The 20,556-nt window shown below is 36.8% G+C and overlaps 1 protein-coding gene across 6 annotated transcripts in view; it reads right to left on the bottom strand.

Moving 5' to 3' along the window:
* The window catches only part of WDPCP (WD repeat containing planar cell polarity effector), a 152,209-nt gene that overhangs the window by 131,210 nt on the left and 443 nt on the right, over positions 1-20,556 (bottom strand). For 4 of the 6 annotated variants that reach the window (XM_080584724.1, XM_080584725.1, XM_080584729.1 and 1 more), the window contains exons 2-3: positions 20,297-20,379; positions 18,467-18,544 (exon numbers count right to left, since the gene is read on the bottom strand). Coding sequence is in view for 2 of the 6 variants with exons in the window: in XM_080584723.1 (XP_080440849.1) it covers positions 650-700; positions 1,656-1,711 (107 nt within the window). In the remaining 4 variants the exon portion in view is untranslated. Of the gene's footprint in view, positions 1-649; positions 701-1,655; positions 1,752-3,418; positions 3,459-18,466; positions 18,545-20,296; position 20,556 lie in introns of those variants that run through there. The other 2 variants (XM_080584723.1, XM_080584726.1) reach the window with 2 other exon arrangements.

The following is a 20,556-nucleotide window of genomic DNA, read 5'->3' as shown; positions in this document are numbered from 1 at the left end:
CTTCCAGGATGTTGTCCCATGCCAGAAAACACACATTGTAAATGTAAATGTCTATTCTTACTTCCAGTCAGTTCAACATGATCTCTTCTCCATAGGGCTCAACTCCTCCTTTTGCTTACTGAGCATGTGTGGAACAGGGAGAAAACACGATGAAGATCAGCAGACAGAGGGGAAGGAAGCCCCTCCAAACCAATTTTGGTGGAAAAGAGATAGCACTACCTTTGCGAAGGCTTCTCATGTCATAACATTCGGAGAACAAAGATTGCCATGAACAGTTTGTCATGCTGAGGACAAAGAGTTAGGAGTGCACTTAGTAAGCAATGTCCCAAAGAGGATGCTGCAATTGATGGACCTGCAATACAGAATGACTCTCACCTCAAGGACAGTGGGGTCTACACCACCATACCCCACCCTACACCACCCCACAATTGTATAAACTTTGCTAAAATTGATCATGGATGTTCGTTCACAATAATTACAGAGGAGCTGCATGAAGTACAAGAATATGATACTGAAAACAAACAAACAAACAAACAAAAACATAAAAGCCACCAGGAATAACCTAGCTTATTTGTTCTCAAGATAATCCTAAGAAGATTTAAGAACATCTAGAATTTACATGTTGGAAAATAGAAAAAATGTCCATTACCTTGTAAAGGAATGTGCAACTTTCTCCTCCAAGTCCTTGTTATTGCTCAACCTGAGTTACCACATGCCATTAAAAAATAAAAATAAAAATGTATTGGTACTTCTACCATTCTTTTTGAAACTTGTGACACTTCCTACGGCTTTTCAATTCTTAACATGCAATGCATGCATCAATTCTTCAATGCATTGAGAATTCTCATGCATGTGTGCTTCCACAGTACACGGTTTACTGAGGAGACCCATAACGCAAACCATTTTTATTTGTTAATATTTCAGTGGGTTTTGTTCATTTCCTTGCTTGCTCTGTTTAATACATTCAAAATAGAAATGATACCAAGACCACCACATCTATTTCTTACAGGTCACCAAGTAATAGCAAGTTTGGATGCTTCCACCACTGACAAAAGTGATGCAGAGCCCAAGACAGAACAGGCTCTGTATTCTGCTTCCAGGCTCAGAAATCACCCACCCACTGGTAACCATAAAACACAGTCTGGATGTCACTGTATACTAAAAGAGAAATTTATTTGTCACAACAAAAAATAGTTCCTGTGCTGGCAATGTGGACGGAAAAGATGTCACTCATTCTAAGTTTAACTTGGGCAGTGCAACTGGTAAAACATCAACAATAACCACTATCACTTGAAACACAAACTAGTATGAAAGCACTCTTTCTGCCTTTGATGAAGCAGGCATTTGGTATCAGAAGGGAAGAAGTAATTAAGCTGTTCTGAAACATGTCTCTTCAACAACAGCACGCTCCCCCCTGCTCTTTTGGAGGGTCTGTATTGATTCTGGGAATGTCAACTTGTCACCTCGAGAGCGGCTCTGCAGGTGGTAAGCAGAGTGCCACAAACCACTTACACACGGTGCTCTTCAGTCTCTGGTAAGACATCGCTTACATTAAAGGCAACTGCTAGCAGACTGACAGCAATGGCACAAAACTAATTTTGTTCAGTTTTATATGAGCCTTTGGACATGAAACAAACAGAAGAGTCACATCTTACCTTATAGTAAAACAAGCTGTGGAAATTTTCCTCTGCTCGAGACCATGCTTCCCCATCTCCCTGTTGCGTTTCTCAAAAGCCGCAGTCCCAAACAGACTGAATTTTCAGTTTACATCATTAACACACACTAAACTCAAGTACTTTGATAGTTTATAGTATATAAACCCCCTAAAAAACATATAAAAGAGGTATTTATTTATATCTGAAAAACTGTCTGAATTCAAGACAAATTCTACAAAACAAGGAGTCACGTGGAAAGAGCCACCACTGGCAGAGAAAATGCAACCAGAAGAATTTCATCATCTTTGAATTTCATCAAAGAAACTTATGAGACCCTTAGGGGTGAACACTCCAGGACAAATGGAAAAAACTACACACAGAAAAAAATGCCGCCTTTGAAAGAGATAAAAATTACCTTGAATGTACATAAGCAAACTTCCAAACTCATTCCCAAGGAGCAGTAATCCTCTTCCTTTTTTAGGCTTGCCCTATCTATTGTCTAGAGATCCCTTAAATTGCATCTAGTGACTTATTATCAAGTTTATAGGGTAAAGGAATTGGGAAAAAACCGCCCAAGACCAAAAGAAAGGTAATGTTTGGGGAGGGGGAAGGCAGCGGGGCGGGTGAGGAACAGAAGAAGAGACCTTACGCTTCCTCTCATAAAATCATTCCAAAGTCACCCACAGAGCCATGGTGTCTGATTTTTGGTAGAGGTTCTGCATCTCCTTAGCAGAGACCAAGAAAAAGTTATCTTGGAATCTATTAAAATCTGAAAAGGCATCAGTGAAATCGTAGATATAACAAACCGATGGGGGGAAAAAAGGACATATGAATTACAAGCCTTTTGTTGTTGTTGTTGTTGTTGTTGTTTCTTTAATCACTTTGTGCTCCTTTGAACCCTGAAAACATTTCCTTGGACGTTTTTTCTCTGAGCCCTCAGACCAAGACTTTACAAAAGAGGAAAACAGGTGGCTTGACTGAAGTTGGTTTATTGTTTAGGAGAAACAAAATTTGCCCGTTAAAAGAAGTTGGCCTAGTTTTCTTTTTGTGGAATCTCGGAGTTCACTCCAAAAAAACTGTGGAAACACTTGGCATTCATATGTTATAATTAAGTAGAAGATAAATTACCTAGCTAGTCTTAGAGAAAGACTTAGGCAGTTTGTTTCCACATTGCCATGAGGTATGATCTAACGCTCCTGTTTATTTCAAATTTAAAGGTCTGTTTCAAAAATAAACAGAATTGCTTTGCTCCACTATTGTCATGATGAGGACCTCTAAAATAAGAAGCATATTAATTTTAGATAAAGCCCTATTTGGCTAAATATTAGTATCTCCAAAATATTATTCCTCAATACAGAGTGCCTTGAGCACTGCAAATTCAGGATATACTTGGATATATATTTGGATATATCCAAATTCAGAGTGCTATGCAAGGAAGGCAGTTCAGGCACTAGATACAAATTCCTGCGAGCCCACCAAAACCCCAGAGTACCAGGCATCAGAAAAACAGCTGCATAAAGAAATGTTGCAACGTCCCCTCAAAAAAAAACAGACACAAAGACCTTAACAGGAGGCCAAGTCTCTCTATGCCCTGCTACTTTTGGCAAGGGGTCAGGGTGATTAGGAGAGAAACATCCCTCCCAACCGTCTGCTGTACTGAAATGGAGAAACTAACACAATGACATGTGCAACGATTATTTGCACAGCTGTTTTTAGACGTTCTCATCATCTCAAACTTTGTACGGCACTTAATTGTCACTTACACAATGTAGAGAAAGTCAGGATTCCTCTTCCGACAGTCCACTGCAGACAAAAATCAATACATTTATCCTAAGGTATCTCTACAAACCAACCTTTCTGAAGAAGCCACCAAGTATGTTTTCTGAGAAGTCAGTCTTATTTAAGATGCTAAGCAGCTGCTACTTAATACAGCTGCATTTATCAACACTTTTTAAAGAGTAATTCTTTTTTTTTTTTTTATCCAGCATTCCATACTACAAAATATCAAGCCAACTACCAGAAAAGACTGCTTTGGAGAAAGTTCATGGTAGTGGTTGGACTGATTTCCTTCACACAGAGCATGTAAAAGCAGCCTGGAAAAGCCCGAAGATGGCACTCCGCTGCAGACCGAGAGGCCCTGGGCATTGCATCATCCAGCAGTCTGCAGAAGCAACAGAGATATGATGTGTGAATAATGTAACCGCCTCACAGGCAAAAACAAATAAGATGCTTACATGTTTTTGTAGAGGAATGATCTGCTCTTTATTGCGCAGACATGTTGTGCGTGTTACGCATTACATGCATCCCAACACAAATGTAAATGTGATGACAGATTTATGCTTGGGAGATACGATAACCTGTGTGATCCTCAGTCTATCCTGAACTACTCCAATAACCAGAAGAAAAACATCGATGAAGTAGTCAAAAATTTTTAGCAAGCCCAAAGAAACAAAAGTTTCTTGCATTTGTCGTGTGTTTTCTGTCAGTCCAGAGCAGACAAACAGCAGATGCCTTCTGAGCAGGCCAGCGCTGCCTGGATAACGCTGAAGGAGGACTGTCACTGACAATGAAAAATGGGTATTTTCTTCTTGTGCAAGCACTTGGCCCATTTCCATTACCTTCTGGCTCGTACACTTTAAGCCCACAAGAACACAGCAAGTACTATGTTAAGAGGCAAACTTGAGGGTTTGCTTATGTAAAATGTTTAGTTAAGGTAATATTTCCAGTTCAAAATACTGGCGCGTCCACGATGTTAGTTCTGGTTAAGATACCAAAACAGATAAGAGGTAAGAACTAAACTGTTCCTATTTATTGTAACTGGAAAACAAAACAGTGTGCTACCCACAGGATAGGACAGAGAGTCATTCAGCCAATTCTGTTGAAAAAGCATAATTTACAAATTCCGATAACAAATTAATCTAGAATTCAGTTATGGCTACAGGAAAGTTTTGAGTCTACTTTGCAAGACAGCAATTTGAAAGTAATTTTTTTTTAAACAAGCAGGCTAATAACACAAAACAACAAAACCTGAAATTTTTAACTTAATAACCTCTGTATTTTCAAATTCTCTCTTTTTTTTTATTTTTAACTGTTTTTGGCAAGTAAAGATGACTATAGTTTCTAGTTTCACAAAGATTTACTTTCACTTCCACACAAAGTCAGATGCCTGGTAAATCACTGAAAAAAAAAAAAAAAAAAAACAAACCTTGAACAATTAAAATACAAAGCTGGTTTTAGAAAGAGGCATGCAGTTTTACGTAGCAGATTTTTAGAGATAAGTCAGATTAAAAAAAAAAAAAAAAAAAAAGCTTTTGTTCTCAAACATGTGTGTCCTGGATTAATTTCTAAAGTCTTCTATAAATCTTCAACTTTATTCAGATATATAATATATACATGAAATGTGGCATAAGTCGACAAGTTAATTTATTACAGTATTTAATCAACAATCTATACTGATTTTCAGAAAAGATAAAACTAGAAAACAGATTCTCATCCTGTGGAGAAGATAAAAGTAAACGGGAAACTCTGAGAGTGTTCCAGAAATGCAAATGCATACATCATTTGTGCTAAAGGCAACACCAACACTTTCCCTTAAACGAAGCAATATATCAACATGTAAGAACAGGGAAGCATTTTTCTGTCAGCAGAAGACATGGAAAACATTGCCTGTGATGAGTAAGCGATCAAACTAAAAAAAAAAAAAAGGCAGCATGTATTACACTGTACTTAAAATTTTATTTTCCATGTGCTTGTATGCCTCAATACATACAAGTTGTAATTTAAAAGATATATAATGAGCAACACTGTAACTTGCCCGATTTTCTATAGATTGGTGATCTACAGTGTCATTACTATGTCCTCTTTATCTCCCAAACCTCCACATTATGCTCCTTGCATTTCCCTCAAGTTTCCCAAATTCTTTCCACATTGCTTCCAGTTCATTCACTTCTTCCTGGCCGTGCACTTCAATTCCTTTTCCCATCCCCTCCCCTGCCACTTGACGCAACCAAGCACGAAGCAGCAGGCTGCGGCTGGCCCAGACCTACAGGCCTTCTCAGCAAGCAGTAAGTATGTACTTAAATATTGATCTCGGAGGCCGAACAGAAGAAATCTTTGAGCCCAGGTTGCAGGCCTTTACTGAGGAGTCAACTCTAATCTGGATGTCCTTGGATTTTCACAAAACACGCATTTGGAGCTTTTCAGACCCCAACTTTATCTGTCACTGGAATGGGCCAACAAGCTCCAAAAATATATGTGAGGGAACAGAAAAGCAGTCTGTCTCTCTTTAGGTAACCAAAGAAAAATGCTGTCCCTTTACTCAGCAGTTTTTGCTTACACTCAAGGAATTAGTCAAGGAATTAAAAAAGGGGAAACAACGCTGTTCCGAATATACCTGCATCTGTTGTCTCCCTGGAAATTACAGCTGTTACTTTGAGGTAAGCATTAACTCTACTTCTAAGTCATAATTTGAAGACAGGAAAACTCTCACACTTCTTGTTAAATAGCGTTGTGACACCCAAACCTATTCTAATACTTCGGCATTGCAGATTAACTGATTTAAACCCAAATCTCAATAGAGACAAAGTTTCTGTGACCAACAGGACTAGTATTTACTCATTCCAGAAAAGTAATTTTTACAGCGTGAAATCTATTTTCATACATTCCAAATCTGCTTACCGTTAACATTAACTATGAAAATTGCAGTTTTAAAATATGTTTATAAAACTATACAACAAACTCATTAAAACCATCCTTCCTTAAAGGCTCAATGATTGCTGTAAGTCAAGTCACTCACTGCCCCCCTCCCAAAGTACATTACCACATTTCACCTGCCACTGCTCAATGTAAGTATGTAAATCCGGACTTGCCTCTGACTTCTGAAATCTAGAGCACTGATAAATTGGCATTAGGACCCTGAATTCAAGCACTCTGTGATTATAACAAGACTCCACTGCAGAGCAAACATGCAACTGGGCAATAAATGCCATTCTCCGATTCAGTTTTGAACAATTTAACGTTTTAATAATCAAAAGGAATGCTAGCCAAGCTCTGAGGAAAGATGCATGGATGAGTGATAAGACAAAGTAATGTATCTTCAGAAAAAAAGCATGAAGAATAACTCATTCTTCTCTGAAAGAAAAGGTAAAAATTGCAAGGCACCTCTACCTGGTGACAGCCAAATGGATTTCAGGAATGTTTTCTGCACTTTTTCTAAAATGTGGGAAAAAATGAAAACAAACCCTAATTATTAATACAATGCAGCTGTAATAGGGGTCATGAAAAAATACATTTTTGGGTGCATGGAAATGCCTTTCCCCAGAGGGATAAAGTTCCTTATACCCAGTTTCTGGCATATCCAACCACAATCCTGACTTTGCTGGGCAGATCCACTTTTTCATCACTTGCACTTCATACAAAAGCGTGCCCTGGAGCTACAGCTCTGAAAGGCAAACAATAACTCATTTCATACCTCTTCCTCAAGTGTGGACAGTGAATTCTCATGTACTTCACAAAATCAGAAAGAAGCGGGACTCGTGAAAATGTGTGTCAAGTAAAACCTGGGCAAGGCCCAAGAACACTTGAAGGTGTCAACAGGACTTGGAGGGGTAAAGCCCATTAATAGTTCTGGAGAAATGGACAATAGTTGTCACGTTGAGGAAACTATCTCAGTTCTCGCTGAGCTCATTTCTACTTTCACATTCCCAGGCAGCGACTACAGTTAAAACGAAACCAAACCAAACAAAAAAAACCAAACAAAACAAAACAAACAGAAAACCAAGCCACCAAACAAACAAAAAAAACCACACTTTTTTTTTTTTTCTCTGTACTGATTCATCAAGATAGCTGTATCTTTTTGCAGTATGATGAGTGTCTAATTACAATGATTCAAATCTCTTGTCACCTTCAGGCTAGACTACAGATAGCAATGGTTTTTAGCCAGAGCTGATAGTGAAAATGAACTTGACACAGCACGCAATGGTTTGTTAAGCATGATATAATATTAAAAACACCACTCCCCTTTTTAATCTAGCCAGGAGGAGGAAGAAATCACAAGATTTCAAGTTCAAAGTTGCTAAATCCCTTCTCCAGCAGGGGAACATACTTGTCTGATTACATTTTCAGGTTGAATGCATTTGTCAGTCTATCACCTTTCCCTACATTCAGTCCTATTTTGAGCCCTGTTGGCTTCTGTTACTTCTCCTGTCTCCTAATTTTGCAGTAATTTCTCAGAAGTTCCTTCAGTTTACTACATTTTTCTTCTTGGAAAATGGTTACATGCAGGCTGGGCCCTCTAGTGCATCTTGATGTTAATGCAATAGACACCTGTGATATACATCCTTGGTGCTTTTGTGCGATGTGTTTTCCTCTACCAATAAAGTTGTGAAAGAGCATCCACTTTGTCCATATGCCTTTTACAAGTGGGCTCTGTACCTGCTGGTATAACCTTAAAAGAAACACAGGCTGAGAATGTCCATGCCACAGTTGCTTACTGTCAAGACCCAAACTCAAGTACTCAGCCCTATGAATGGCACAATCTGCTAACCCACCACAAACTTGAGAGATGAGTTCAGAGAAGCAGCTTCCTCACCAGGGGCAGAAGCTCAGGAATGAGAACGTCTTCATACTTCAAACACAGGTCCTTTGCAGACAGAGATCTGCACTGTCCCTGGAGATCAAGACTACAACTTGTACACACATACACATACACATCAGGCCTATATAGGCAATGGTAAACAACTTCAGATCCTCAAAATATGTTCAGCTTCTGCTTAAGTCAGAGAATGAACTCCAAGAGACTGTAGATCTCACTAGTCATAACACTGCATGTCCTATCCAAGCCAATCTCATCAAGCTTCAGCATTTAAAAAACAACCTTGATACTCTCGCATCACAAATTTTAGATTCCTCAAGTTCCATTTCATGACCATTAACATCATTATTCACCTACTCTTGAGCCATTTACTTGTCTTTCACTTTTAGTTTCTTAAGATAAAAAAGACCTTGCTAACAGGCAAAACTGGAGATGGTTAAAATGCTTTAAATAAAAAGCTGCAATTAAACAGAAATTGTTATGTAACGTAAAATATTTATGTTTTTAAAGCAATGAGTGAAATGTTTTAAAAATAATAAATATTATGTACAAACCCCAAAATGACACTGACAAAGCTTGCAACAGTCCAGAGGAAAAGAACGAGTCCGTAACGTAACAAGGAAACTGGTCGTGGTACAATTAGCATGAACAATATCAGGATTATCACTATTAATTCTCCGTCAAGTGTGTATATAACTTCACTATGTGTGATCTCTAAACCAATAAAAGCATCAAAGATCAGCAAACACAGATATGAATCTCCTCTGTAAGAATGATAGCTATTTACACTGATGAACCTTTTCAGTGAAAAAGGAAGCCTAAAGGAACAGCAATCCGATGGTAGAGGCAAAGTTGCACTTTTGTTAGAACTTCCGAGGTTACTAAAAATCCAATGCGCCTCTTGGTTGCATCACACCCTGTCTAGATTTCAAAAGAAATTGTGGAAAGATTGTTTTAAATTTTAGAACTAATATAGAATTGTAAGTAATGAGTAAAAGTAATGATTTGCAATCAGCAGATGTGAAAAAACATGAAAACACATGAAAAAAACAAGGGGTGAGAGGAATCAGACCATTACAGACCTCTTCAGTCCACTTGAAATAATAACCTCGCTTAAAATAAGGCACATTTATTAGAAAGATTCTCCTGTGATTAATACATACGACCAGTTTGATGTAAGGATGAAACCTGGCCTGGCTGACTTCTAAATAAAATAGAGTTAAATTCTTATCACTGACATAGACTATAACAGAACAATGACTGTTTATGGTTTCTCTGTGAATTCTAGTAGTAAAACTCTGGATGCGGTCACAGAAATTATAAACGTGCTTTGTTATCTAGAAAACAAAACAATTATAGCAATTTTCTGCTATTACAAGCAATTGTCTTTAATTACCCCAATATATTAATTCATTGTCTGAAAAGACAGGATGTCAGCGTGAATAGCATTGGTTTGGCAGCCCCAAATTATCAACAACCATCAAAACGGTACATGCTCTTTCTCTTCCCTTCCCTGAAGACAGTACCTGAGCTTTCAAAGCAGCTTGACTTTTTACCTTAACATCATGCAAAAAGGAAAATTGAAGTGAAAGGAATCAGACAGAATTTTTAAAAGTGCAAGTGGTGTGTTCATGGCTTCCAAGTCTGCTCTCTGCATCGTGCATATCCTTTAATTACCAATCATTTCACAGTTTGATCCGTTCTCCCTACCAACCCATTTCTCATTTGACTCCAACTTACAACAAAGGTAAGTGGCAAAATAATGGAAACAATGGTACTGTGCAAACCCCCTGTTACATGACAGTAGTTCTGCAGCTAGCTGTGTAAGGATGCCTTTACAGGATCAGCCAACCACTTGCAAAATTCCTGATCTTGCAGAGTTTCCAAAGGAAAAGAAAAAAAATAGAAAAGTGAGAAAAATTCAAATAAAAATAAAAACTGTATCAACTCTCAAGTCTTTGTCCTTGTGTTTGTAATTCTGTAAATCCATATATTCCCAAGAATTTTTTTATCACTCACAATTTTTGGAGTATGATTTTTCACGACGAAAGATCATAATTGCCATTTTTAATCAGTTCAAAGACTTAGAATCATAGAATCATTTTAGCTTATTAAGGACATTGTTAAAAATGCATTAATTCTGGAATTCCCATTAATTTGGAATGATTTTTCTCTCAAATGAGAGCCCTAACTGACCTGCCTATTTAGCTGCAACATTTATTTATTTCTATTTCTATAGCTATAAAATAAATGATTAAATTAACTCATACACACAAGTTTAATCTTCCACAGTACTGTCAGTGCAAAACCAAACCATTAAATGGCTTCAGCTGTGGGAAGCAGAGCTAAGTGATTTCTGTATTTGTATATAAGTCTTTATTTTACAAAAATCTTTTATGACTGATATAGCATTAGGCCTTCTCACTTTTACCTGCGGATTTCTTTTCCCAAAGTCTTTGTCTGAGTCGGGGTCGCTCAAAGTTATGTCTGCTGCTACACTTCTGTGTGATGATACTTCCTTTTCACCCACCTTCACATGTTAAGAGAGGCAGCAGTATTTTCACCATTGTCACTATTCCTGTCCTCAAAAGAAGGCCAACATCATAATCTCCATACTAATCCATGAAACAGATGATGATTACTACATACATGAGAAAAAGATGCATAGCTTTAATTCTTCTGCTTCCTTGTTCCATTCACCAAATATTGTATTTCCTTTCATGGCAATTACATTTCTTTGATCCCAGCAAAGAATTTTTTAAGAGTTTTTTTTTAAATGAAGTTAGTAATAAAAGTAGAATAACTAACTTACATGGCCTCAATTACAAAATGACATTTACTACAGTTCAACCATGACTGGGGGGTTTTAAAATTCACAGCATGTCATCTTCTGAAAATCAAGCAGCAGCACCTTCACAGGTATGCCACTCCTGCAGCTCTATGCAATGTTGGCACTCTCATCACCTTGAATTCAGATTGACTAGTAACCTCAGCACAGCCCATACTTTACAAGAAAATTCATGCCGAAGTTGTCATTTATTCACTGGCATTACAGGTGGTGTGTTCTCTAGGTTGCTTTTTAAGGAATGTTCGACTACTTGCATATTTTGCATAATTTCAAGATCACCACAAGGAATTTCAGCTGTGCACCAGAAGTGAACGTACTGCACAGATTTGCCAATCAGATTCAGAAAACAAGCATGACAGCAGTGCAGCTAATTTGCTAAGTCATGCACTGAAAAGGTATACACCTTGATATACTGCGAAGGAGAGAGACCAAAAAAAAAAACCAAAAAACCTCTACCCAGAAAAAAAAAAGGCAAACAAAAAAAACTTTGTGAAAGAAAGGTGATACAGTCAAACAACATCACTGACGGATGCTAAAGAAGCTATTCCAGCTAGTTCTTTATGGAACCTAATACTCAGTTTTCCCTTTGATGAAATGTCAATTAATCAAGTTATTCTGAAATCAAATAATCCCCTGAGGAATATGTTCCACTTACTACTTAAGTATTATTCCAGGGAAGCTGCCACTGACGCCACTGTTTCATTATCAGTCTGAATTTTGTATTTTACCACATGAATTGTGTTATGAATTTTCCAGTACTAATCTTACACTGAATTCCACATGAAGAGACCTTTGCAGCCACCTGAAACTGTAATGAAGTTAACAGGACTCCCAACAGGTATGGAGCTTTGCCAGCACAGCGCTAACGAACAATCTGAGCTTTCACATAAATTCTGTCTCAAGCTGTACCTCTTTCACTGCCATTACATCACAAAGAATTTTGTTTCAATTTGAGTGTATTAATGCTATTTACAAAGGAATGCAACTCCTTGAAGTACCTAAATGTTACCAATACTTAAAAAAAGGTGCCAGCTTCTTCACATGTCATGATGTTACAGACTGTCCATTCACCATTCTGCTTCGTGGGACAAGCTGGCCAAGCCATCAGAGCTAAGACGGCAGAACGATGAATTGGTAAGCACCCACTGAAATACGTAGCTCAGGTAGGAAAGTGCTGACATAGCTTCGTGCACACATTAAGCTTCACGTTTGCTTCTGTTTTTCTTTATGTTATTATTTAAAGAGCAGTCACTTCATATAACCATTGGCAAAGAAATACAATCACAAAAAAAAAGGCAATAAAATTGGAAATAAAACCATGTAACATGACCAATTTTGAAGTCCACGTAGACTTACTCTTTCAAAATAATTTCTACTGCATTTTACAAGCCTTCCATTTGTCAGGGAAGGCATGCTCAACGTTTAAAGAACCATCTAGCTTTCCTCCAAAAAAGCTGAATATTCTCTAAAAGTGCATTTTTTAAGAGTTTGGTCATTTCCATGAAAAGCTAGAGAGTACTCAGGTTTTATTGCCCCGAGGTGGATGTTCTTGTCTTCTAGGAGGTGAATTCAAGCAGATAAGTCTCTCTCAGACTTCGCACAATGGAACTGCATCTGCAAGACAGAGTCTCACTCTATTGGCACAGAAGTTTGGGTACAACTGCATGAGACCAACTGTGATGGAAAAACAGTCCATCATCCTCCAGTGGGCCTCAGCTGCCACGAAAATGTACGTGGTTGTTCAGAGCCCAAGAACAGGAGCTCAGCAGGCACGCGGTGTCCACCAGTATTGCCACGGAGCCTCCAGCAGTGAGAGAAGATCTCGCAGCAGGGCAGCAGTATTCCAGTAGCTTTTGTTACAAAAAAGCATGATTAATTTGGCAAGAGTGCAGTCTAGTATTACAGTTAGCCTAATGGTAACATGAATGAAGTTCCACTAATTCATGTCCCGCATAGCTTCATTGTACAAATACATTATGTATACATGATATACGTGTACACCTGCACTCACAGTCACAGCATCCACATGATGAAAGGCAAGTTTATTAAACTGCATTTATCGTGCATCTTAAACCACCTGGAGGACACTCTTCTTTCAAATTCTCTCGGCAGTCTCTAAGCCTTTAAAACAGGTTCCCCTCTCCTCCCATCTGGTTTATTAGGCAAGGCGTAATGCTACACTTTCACAGGCAACTGGTCCACTATTGTTTAAAAAAACCTGCTCACCATGAAACTCTGAGCAGGTATGAAATATCACAATATTGACATTTGCATGGACACTGCTCATGTCTATGTCAGTCAAAAGTACTAACAGGAAAAAAGTCACCTACAGGTAAAAAAACAAACCAAAACAAAACAAACCACTGTTTCTCCAAAGAGCATAGATCTTAAATTTCCAGCAGAAATGAAACACTCTTACTCTGCCAAATACTGAGATACTTAAAACATAGGATAAGAAATATATTTATGTTAGAGATTCTCTAAAGGTTTTGGAATTACTCTTCTGCTCTCTCCCAAGGAATTTGCAAGCTGGGGACTCATTGCCGAAATAGCTTTGCAATCAAACATGGCATATGTGAACTATAAAAACCTAAAGGTTTAATCAGCACCTTTTTAGTTAAGTTCACAAACAGGTTTGACAAATTAACCCGCCCAGAACTGTGTAGATGTATCATTAAACTACATTTTGTATTTGAATATTACCTGTCCCTTAGGAGCGTATTCATCCTCTGGGAATTTTATGTATTTACACAGATACTATAAAATACTAAACTTTTGTCTTAAGAGAAAAATCGCATACAATGAGGGAAAACTTCTGCAGTAACTTTGGGATCTCACAGCTTCTAAATTAACAAGGAAAGCATTGAGATAAGTCTCTGGGAGTACATTTGAAGTTTTAATGAAGAGTTAGATTACAAAAAGCCATAGCGGGAGTCTTATATAAGGAAGCTTTAAAGTTGGTTGCAATGTATTAAAAAACAACATTCAAATAAATTATTTTTCACTGCAGTATGCCAAGCTTTTGGAGATAGAATTAAAATTGGGCTTTCATTTTATACCAAGCAAAGCATAATATTAGACTATAATACTGCATATACTAGTGAGATCCAAATGCCCATGGTGTTGCAAGAGAACATTTTCCCTCAGGCATTTGAAATTTAATGCTTCTTTAATATTCTCTGTTGGATATTGTTAGAATGGAATTTCAAATATTTCCTGCAATTTGAGTTAAAGATTACTGAATAATGCTGAGCAGCAAAAAATTTTTGAAGCATACATCTAAAGCTGGCGTAGTAGCTTAATGTCCTGTTGTTTCTTGCTTTAGCAAAATTAATTTCTACAGTCTTCAACCCTGAATTCAAGCACCACCTGGAGATTCAAACCCATAATTTAACTGTAGCGTATTTCTAGCTGCCTTGCCTAATACACTGAGGCTAGACCCTGGATGCCAGACAGCTATAAAAGGAAAAGGCCATTGCATAGCAATACTTTATATTCTTTTAAGTCAGGCAGAATTCAACTGAAACAGTAGCCGGCCCATTATTGTAAATAAATGGGATTACCTGCCATGAAATAAATGTACATGGTTTTGCCTATATTAAAAGTATATAGAAGTACATCCTGAAAGAGTAACATCTTTCCAATAGGACTCAAAATATTCAAAAGGCTTTTATCCAGTTAAGTTACAACTTTTTCACCATACATGTGTTAGTGAATTACCAGGGCTGCTCAGGAGCTAAGAGTAGGCTGCAAATTAAGGCTAACAAAAAGATGCAGCTGTATCACTCTAGAAACAAACTAGAAAAAAAATTAACCAGAATCATGATTCCCTTTGCTCGATTGCTTCATGGAGAAGCTTTCTTCACCCAAAGATGAGGTTACTTTCTTTTCCATCATTTGTGTCCACACTATGATGTGCAGGATGCTCTTGATTTTGTTCCAGGGCCATGGATCCCTTATCATTCATACTGGGCACACACTGATTCACTCCTTGGCTCTCCTATAGCAAGGTTTTTAACTCCCCTCAAAATGGTTCACAACACTGCTTCAGAAAGCATGACTACCACAAGTTCATATGAAATAATTCCTCAACACCATCCCTGCAAGATAACGCAATTCTAATTGCCTTTGTGATATGCTCAAAAGTTTGTAACATTGATCCTCGGCCTCACGCTATAAGAAATCCACTCTAATGGGGTCCAGCACAGCCCCTTTTGACACTTTGAACTGAAAAAAAAAAACCACCACCACCAACAATGTATATTGCATGTTTCAGAGGCATGGGAAACCTGAAGTTACGCAGCATGGGTATAGCCACTAGGTGCCACATAGCTGGATCCAAGGGCTTTTCACTTTTATCAAGAGATGGAGGCAGTCCAGCCTTACAGTGTGCAACTGATCGTAGGCAAGCATGTGCAGAAACTGAGTACTTGGGTTTACGTGAGCAGAATGAATAAATACAATTTCTTCTTTCTTTCTTCACACATCATTTAAAACTCTGAATAAGAACACTACTAAGAGCAACACTAAAGCCATCCATAGGCTCTGCTGCTGTTTACAAATCAATTTGGTAAGGTTCCAAACGCAGGCCAGATAGTAAAATGGATGTATGAAGCTGCAGAAAAAAACATCCATACAGGAAACAAAGGGTTTAACTTGCTCTTACACTTCTTACTGATCAACTCTTGTTTTAAAAGTTATGTTTTACCCAGAAAAAATATCATTAAGATAAAAATATTAACTATGGTAACATCTATTGGTATTTCCCTTATGTAAAGGTTTGATTTTTTTAAAAAATTAACTTTTAAGAGTCAATAGCATAAGCCATCATTCTCCCTTCCTGGATACTTCTTTTGATATTTTACTTAAAATAATTCTTAAAAGAGAGAAATTCAATCTGCATAATGATAGCTATTAATAACTTAATTCTGTGCAAATACAGAAACAAATACAAAGGGATATTGTGTAACAAGCTGAAATATTTTAAATAAACACTGTGTTCATAATTCACGGAAATAATGAGAACAGTTCAACATAGAAGAGCATCCATCAGTCATTTGGACAGGATGGATAAACAAAGCCAATGGACTCACCCACCTGCACTGAGTCTAAAAAATGTGAAGTAACCATTATGGCTGGTAACTTTTCGTATCAAAAGTTATTCTTTGATTATCAGGTTATCATGAACAAATGCCAAAGAAAATCACTATGAGAAAAATTAAGCACTGATTTTCAGTAGAACCTGTTTTACCACTTGATTAAATGTTTATGTTGTTTGAAAAAAAACTACATGGACACCAGCTTAATGTCGAGGTTTAATGTGGGGTTTTTTTGTTTGTTTGTTTGTTTTTAAAACTGTTGTAATAAATTAATTTAAGAGTATTGTGCTTGATTTTGCACAACTTCAGTTGTCACTCAGATAATTTATTCCATGGAAAACCAACCTACTCTTCTGATTGGATTTAAAACACATCAACAGTTTTACTATGTTTTATAAAACTAGAGGAAAGGGAATGAAAAAACTTTTGTATAATAGCAATAGTTTTTCAATGTTTATATAAAAACAACAGCAACAGATTTACAATTACTCATATGCTTTCAGGTAGCATGTTAACCTGTTAGTTTTACTGAACAGCAATGTATTAAAACAAGCCGGTTTAATAATCTTCATTCAAATGTCTCAAAAACGTCGATGCTATGGATATGCCTTGGAAACCCACTACATAAACACAACAATTTCATAACACTCAAAAAACAAAATGACACAAAGAAATGTACCACTTATTGTGATAAATGCCTAAGTGGCTTTTTTTTTTTTTTTAATGTGAATCCCTAATCTGACATTCTTCTCAATAGATTTTAAATGGGAAATCACATTTCCAAATGAAGTTGCTTTATTATGCTCATAAATCTGTACAGAAAAAAAATAGATGCTCTTTACTGCAAGCATTTCAAATAGCTAATAGAATCCATGATGTCCTGATTATGGATTTGCAGTTTTTGTCACTAATGTACAGTTAGCTTCTGTGCTCTGGAAAACTGCTTGACAGAGAGAGCCAGACCACAAATACAGAAAAGCGACTTCTGCCATACTCATGCCATTCTCCTGCTTGCAAAGGATGCTCTTACTCTTCCCTTCCTTCCATTTCCCATCTCCTGATGGTTTGCAAAAACCTCTACCACCACAGCTCACTTACTATGGGACGAAGTACCTAATTCACCCAAGTTACAAAGCACAGTCAACCTCCACATGTCAGCCTTAGTGAGCAGAAAATCTGTGCTGCTGATACATAGTCTCTGCATAATCAAGAAAAATACAAATTTCTGCTACGTGAAAGGAGTGAAACCAAGAAGACTATTTGTCAAATGTGTAGCAGGTGTTTGTACTGGTGGTGTACACAAAAATAAGCAACAAAAAAGAACATTCTGGTCATAATTTGTGTTAAGATTTAACTCATGAATAGCTCATAAATATTACTAATAGACGTTACAAGTGCGTTATACGTCATTTGTTTCTTCACACTACGCACATGAGTACAGAATGTTACATGGCATCCTATCCACCTACTGAAAACATACTGGAAGCTTTATAAATAACTTAATGAATGTTCGATTACCTCTAATTACGTAAAAGCACACCCAAACTATTAAGTAAAAATGAAGCTACAGGATGAAACAAACTGGTTCCATAGATAGAAAGTAAAACTTCTTAAGAAAGTTTTCTGAACCACAGCAAAAATATATAAAATAAAGTCAGGGTTATTAGAAGAATGTCTAGATACTTGACTTTTTTCACACCATTTAATACCTGTACAGTATCACATAACTGAAGGTTAGAAATGAACAGTGAAAAAGGAAGAATTGGACATTCGAGTTGGGAATAAAAAAAAAATCTTGTACAAAAACATCAGTTCCTTATGCAACATATCTATTTTCATTTTCTAAGCTAAGATCTTTATTGTTCTTGCTTATATCTACATGTTTATCTTTTTTAAAAACTTACAGATTTCTCATAATTTTAAAAAAACAGGTTTTGATCCTCTTAATCTCCTTTCACTATTTTTTTAACACTTTATTTCTGAAAAATCCTTTACTATTCCCTTGGATCATAATGGAGAGTAGGCTTCCAAAATTGTTCAAATTCTACTATTATTTCTAGGATTGAAAGCAGCAATTATATAGTTTTGTTTTTTTTTTACTTAGTCTTAAACAATTCAGGAATTACTTATATCACATAGGTTTAGCTACCTGAGACACATTTTTGTATAAAAACTGTAAGCAAGTGCATTAGGTAAAAGAATAACTGTATTCTAAATGGAGAAAATAAATAGATAACTTCACAAATTATTGGAAATGAATGTAAAAACTTACCCAAAATAATTCAATAATTTCTATAGATGGCAATGAAGAAAAAGAAAATCTGATCCAAAATATAAAGAACACAGCCGCCTGTTAACAGAGAATAATTTATTTTAAAATATTGAAATATATATATGTGTACTTATATAAATAAAACATAGAATTCTGGAAGAGTATCCTTCAAAACTAATAGTCACGTTGAGAAATAATACTTAATCCTCACAAGATGGAGATCGAAACATCTTGAGTATTAATTGCATTGTTTAATTACACCAATTTCCACATAATTCAATTCTACTGAGTGAAAAAACTGTAAAATATATTTCAAGAATCATCTTAGAGTCCAATCTGTGCGCATGCTGAAGTTCCATTACTTCTTTTGCACTTAATTTTTTGCATTTACACAGCTCTTTGTCTGCAAGCGCTACTTAAGAGATATACATTAATAAAATATGGGGGACGCATTAAAGAATTTTTAAAGAATTACATGAACATCTCACCATCTCAAAAAATAGAAGATGAAACAGTGGCAAGAGAACTAAGAGACAGTAACAAATTGGAGGAAATCTGAATACTGTAACAAAATTGATCGGGAAAAATGGTGTTAAATTTTCAGTGAAAATATCGGAAACATTGAAAAGGTGTTAAGACTAATAAATCAACAAAAAGAAATCAAATACATCACAGCTCTTGAAGATAAAGAGCACACGGATTTGGAAGAATGGGATGCAGAAACTCAAACACTGTATGTTCATAGATTCCTGCAGTGACGACAATCTGAAGTTGATGACATGAGCTAAATGCAATAGGAACGTGACCAAGAACCAACATTTCCTGGCAAGAACGCCAGAAAGGTTTATATCCAGAAGCAGAGGATTTTAAAAATTAATAAATATCAGGAAAAAAAAGGTGTAAAAAACAGATGGAGAAGAAGGAAGCATCTCGCATTCCTCTTGTTTAGATTAGTGCAGTTATGTTTTGCTTGGAAGACATAAAAGCCTAGCAAATATAAAACAAATTTAAGCCAAGAAAAAAGGAAATTGCAGAATTGTTATATTTTGCTAACTAGGAAAATTACACCACATTCACAAAAGGCAAAACTTTAACATATCTTCAGTTAAGTCAGCACAAAAGACAGAGTTAAATTGGCTTAAGACTGCACTATCTGGGACTAATTATAAAAGGAACAGATTTAAAATAAACTGATATACACATCTCTGACAAATCAGTTTCAACACTACGTATGTTACCTTTATTAACAAATAAGCCAAGGAGCACAAGCTTGGACAGAAGAGGACAGAGAATGAAAACAGATCCTTACCTACAGAATAAATTTTAATTAGCTTAACTGAAATCCATTAAACCAATATAATCTGCCACATTGACAAGCAAATCAGTTTACAGCATGCTTACATTGATTTAGCTGAAAATTGATAAGGAATCAACTTAAAATGAACTCATTATAGCAAGTGGAAATTACCTTATGTGGGTCCACACCAGCTTTTATGTAAATTTACATCTTAAATAATCTTAAATAGCAATAATTAAGTCTGTACAATGTCTGGGTGCAAAAAAATACTAGAGCCACTAGTGTAAAGCATCTTAGGAAGCTCTGGGAATACGTTTTGAAACTAGGGGCCCTTCTACATAACAGGCTTCTCTGGGTTTCACAGCAAGCCAGAGCCCAGCTTTGCTTGCAGCTATTTAGCTTTGAAATTCACCCCCAGCACAGAACTTGGGTATAAACTTCATTCATGGTAAAAGCGTACGGTTAATAACGGGTACAAGTCAGTACAGTGTTGAGGAGTTTGGTATTTAAAATAAAACTGAGCACAACTATACCTTTCCAACTCTGACACCGCAGTTTTCTGTACGTCAGAAGCTGCCAGAGGTTCAGCTAAAGTCTCGGCCAAGCCACAGGAAGCCTGGAATTGTGGCATAAGGACAATTAGCGATGAGACTTGCTAAAAATGAGCACACTTTGCACGACTAGCACAAACATTTCCATTTTACACCCGCTGCCCTGGAGGAGCAATTTACTGCTCCCTGAGGGGAAACTGACGGATGTCAGCCTGCGCGCTGCCTGGAGTATTAAAAACCAA

Source organism: Anser brachyrhynchus (genome assembly GCF_964034855.1).
Source record: "Anser brachyrhynchus genome assembly, chromosome: 3".
NCBI lineage: Eukaryota > Metazoa > Chordata > Aves > Anseriformes > Anatidae > Anser > Anser brachyrhynchus.
The sequence above is the reverse complement of the archived record's forward strand: the minus strand, read 5'-3'. Positions and strand labels throughout refer to the sequence as shown.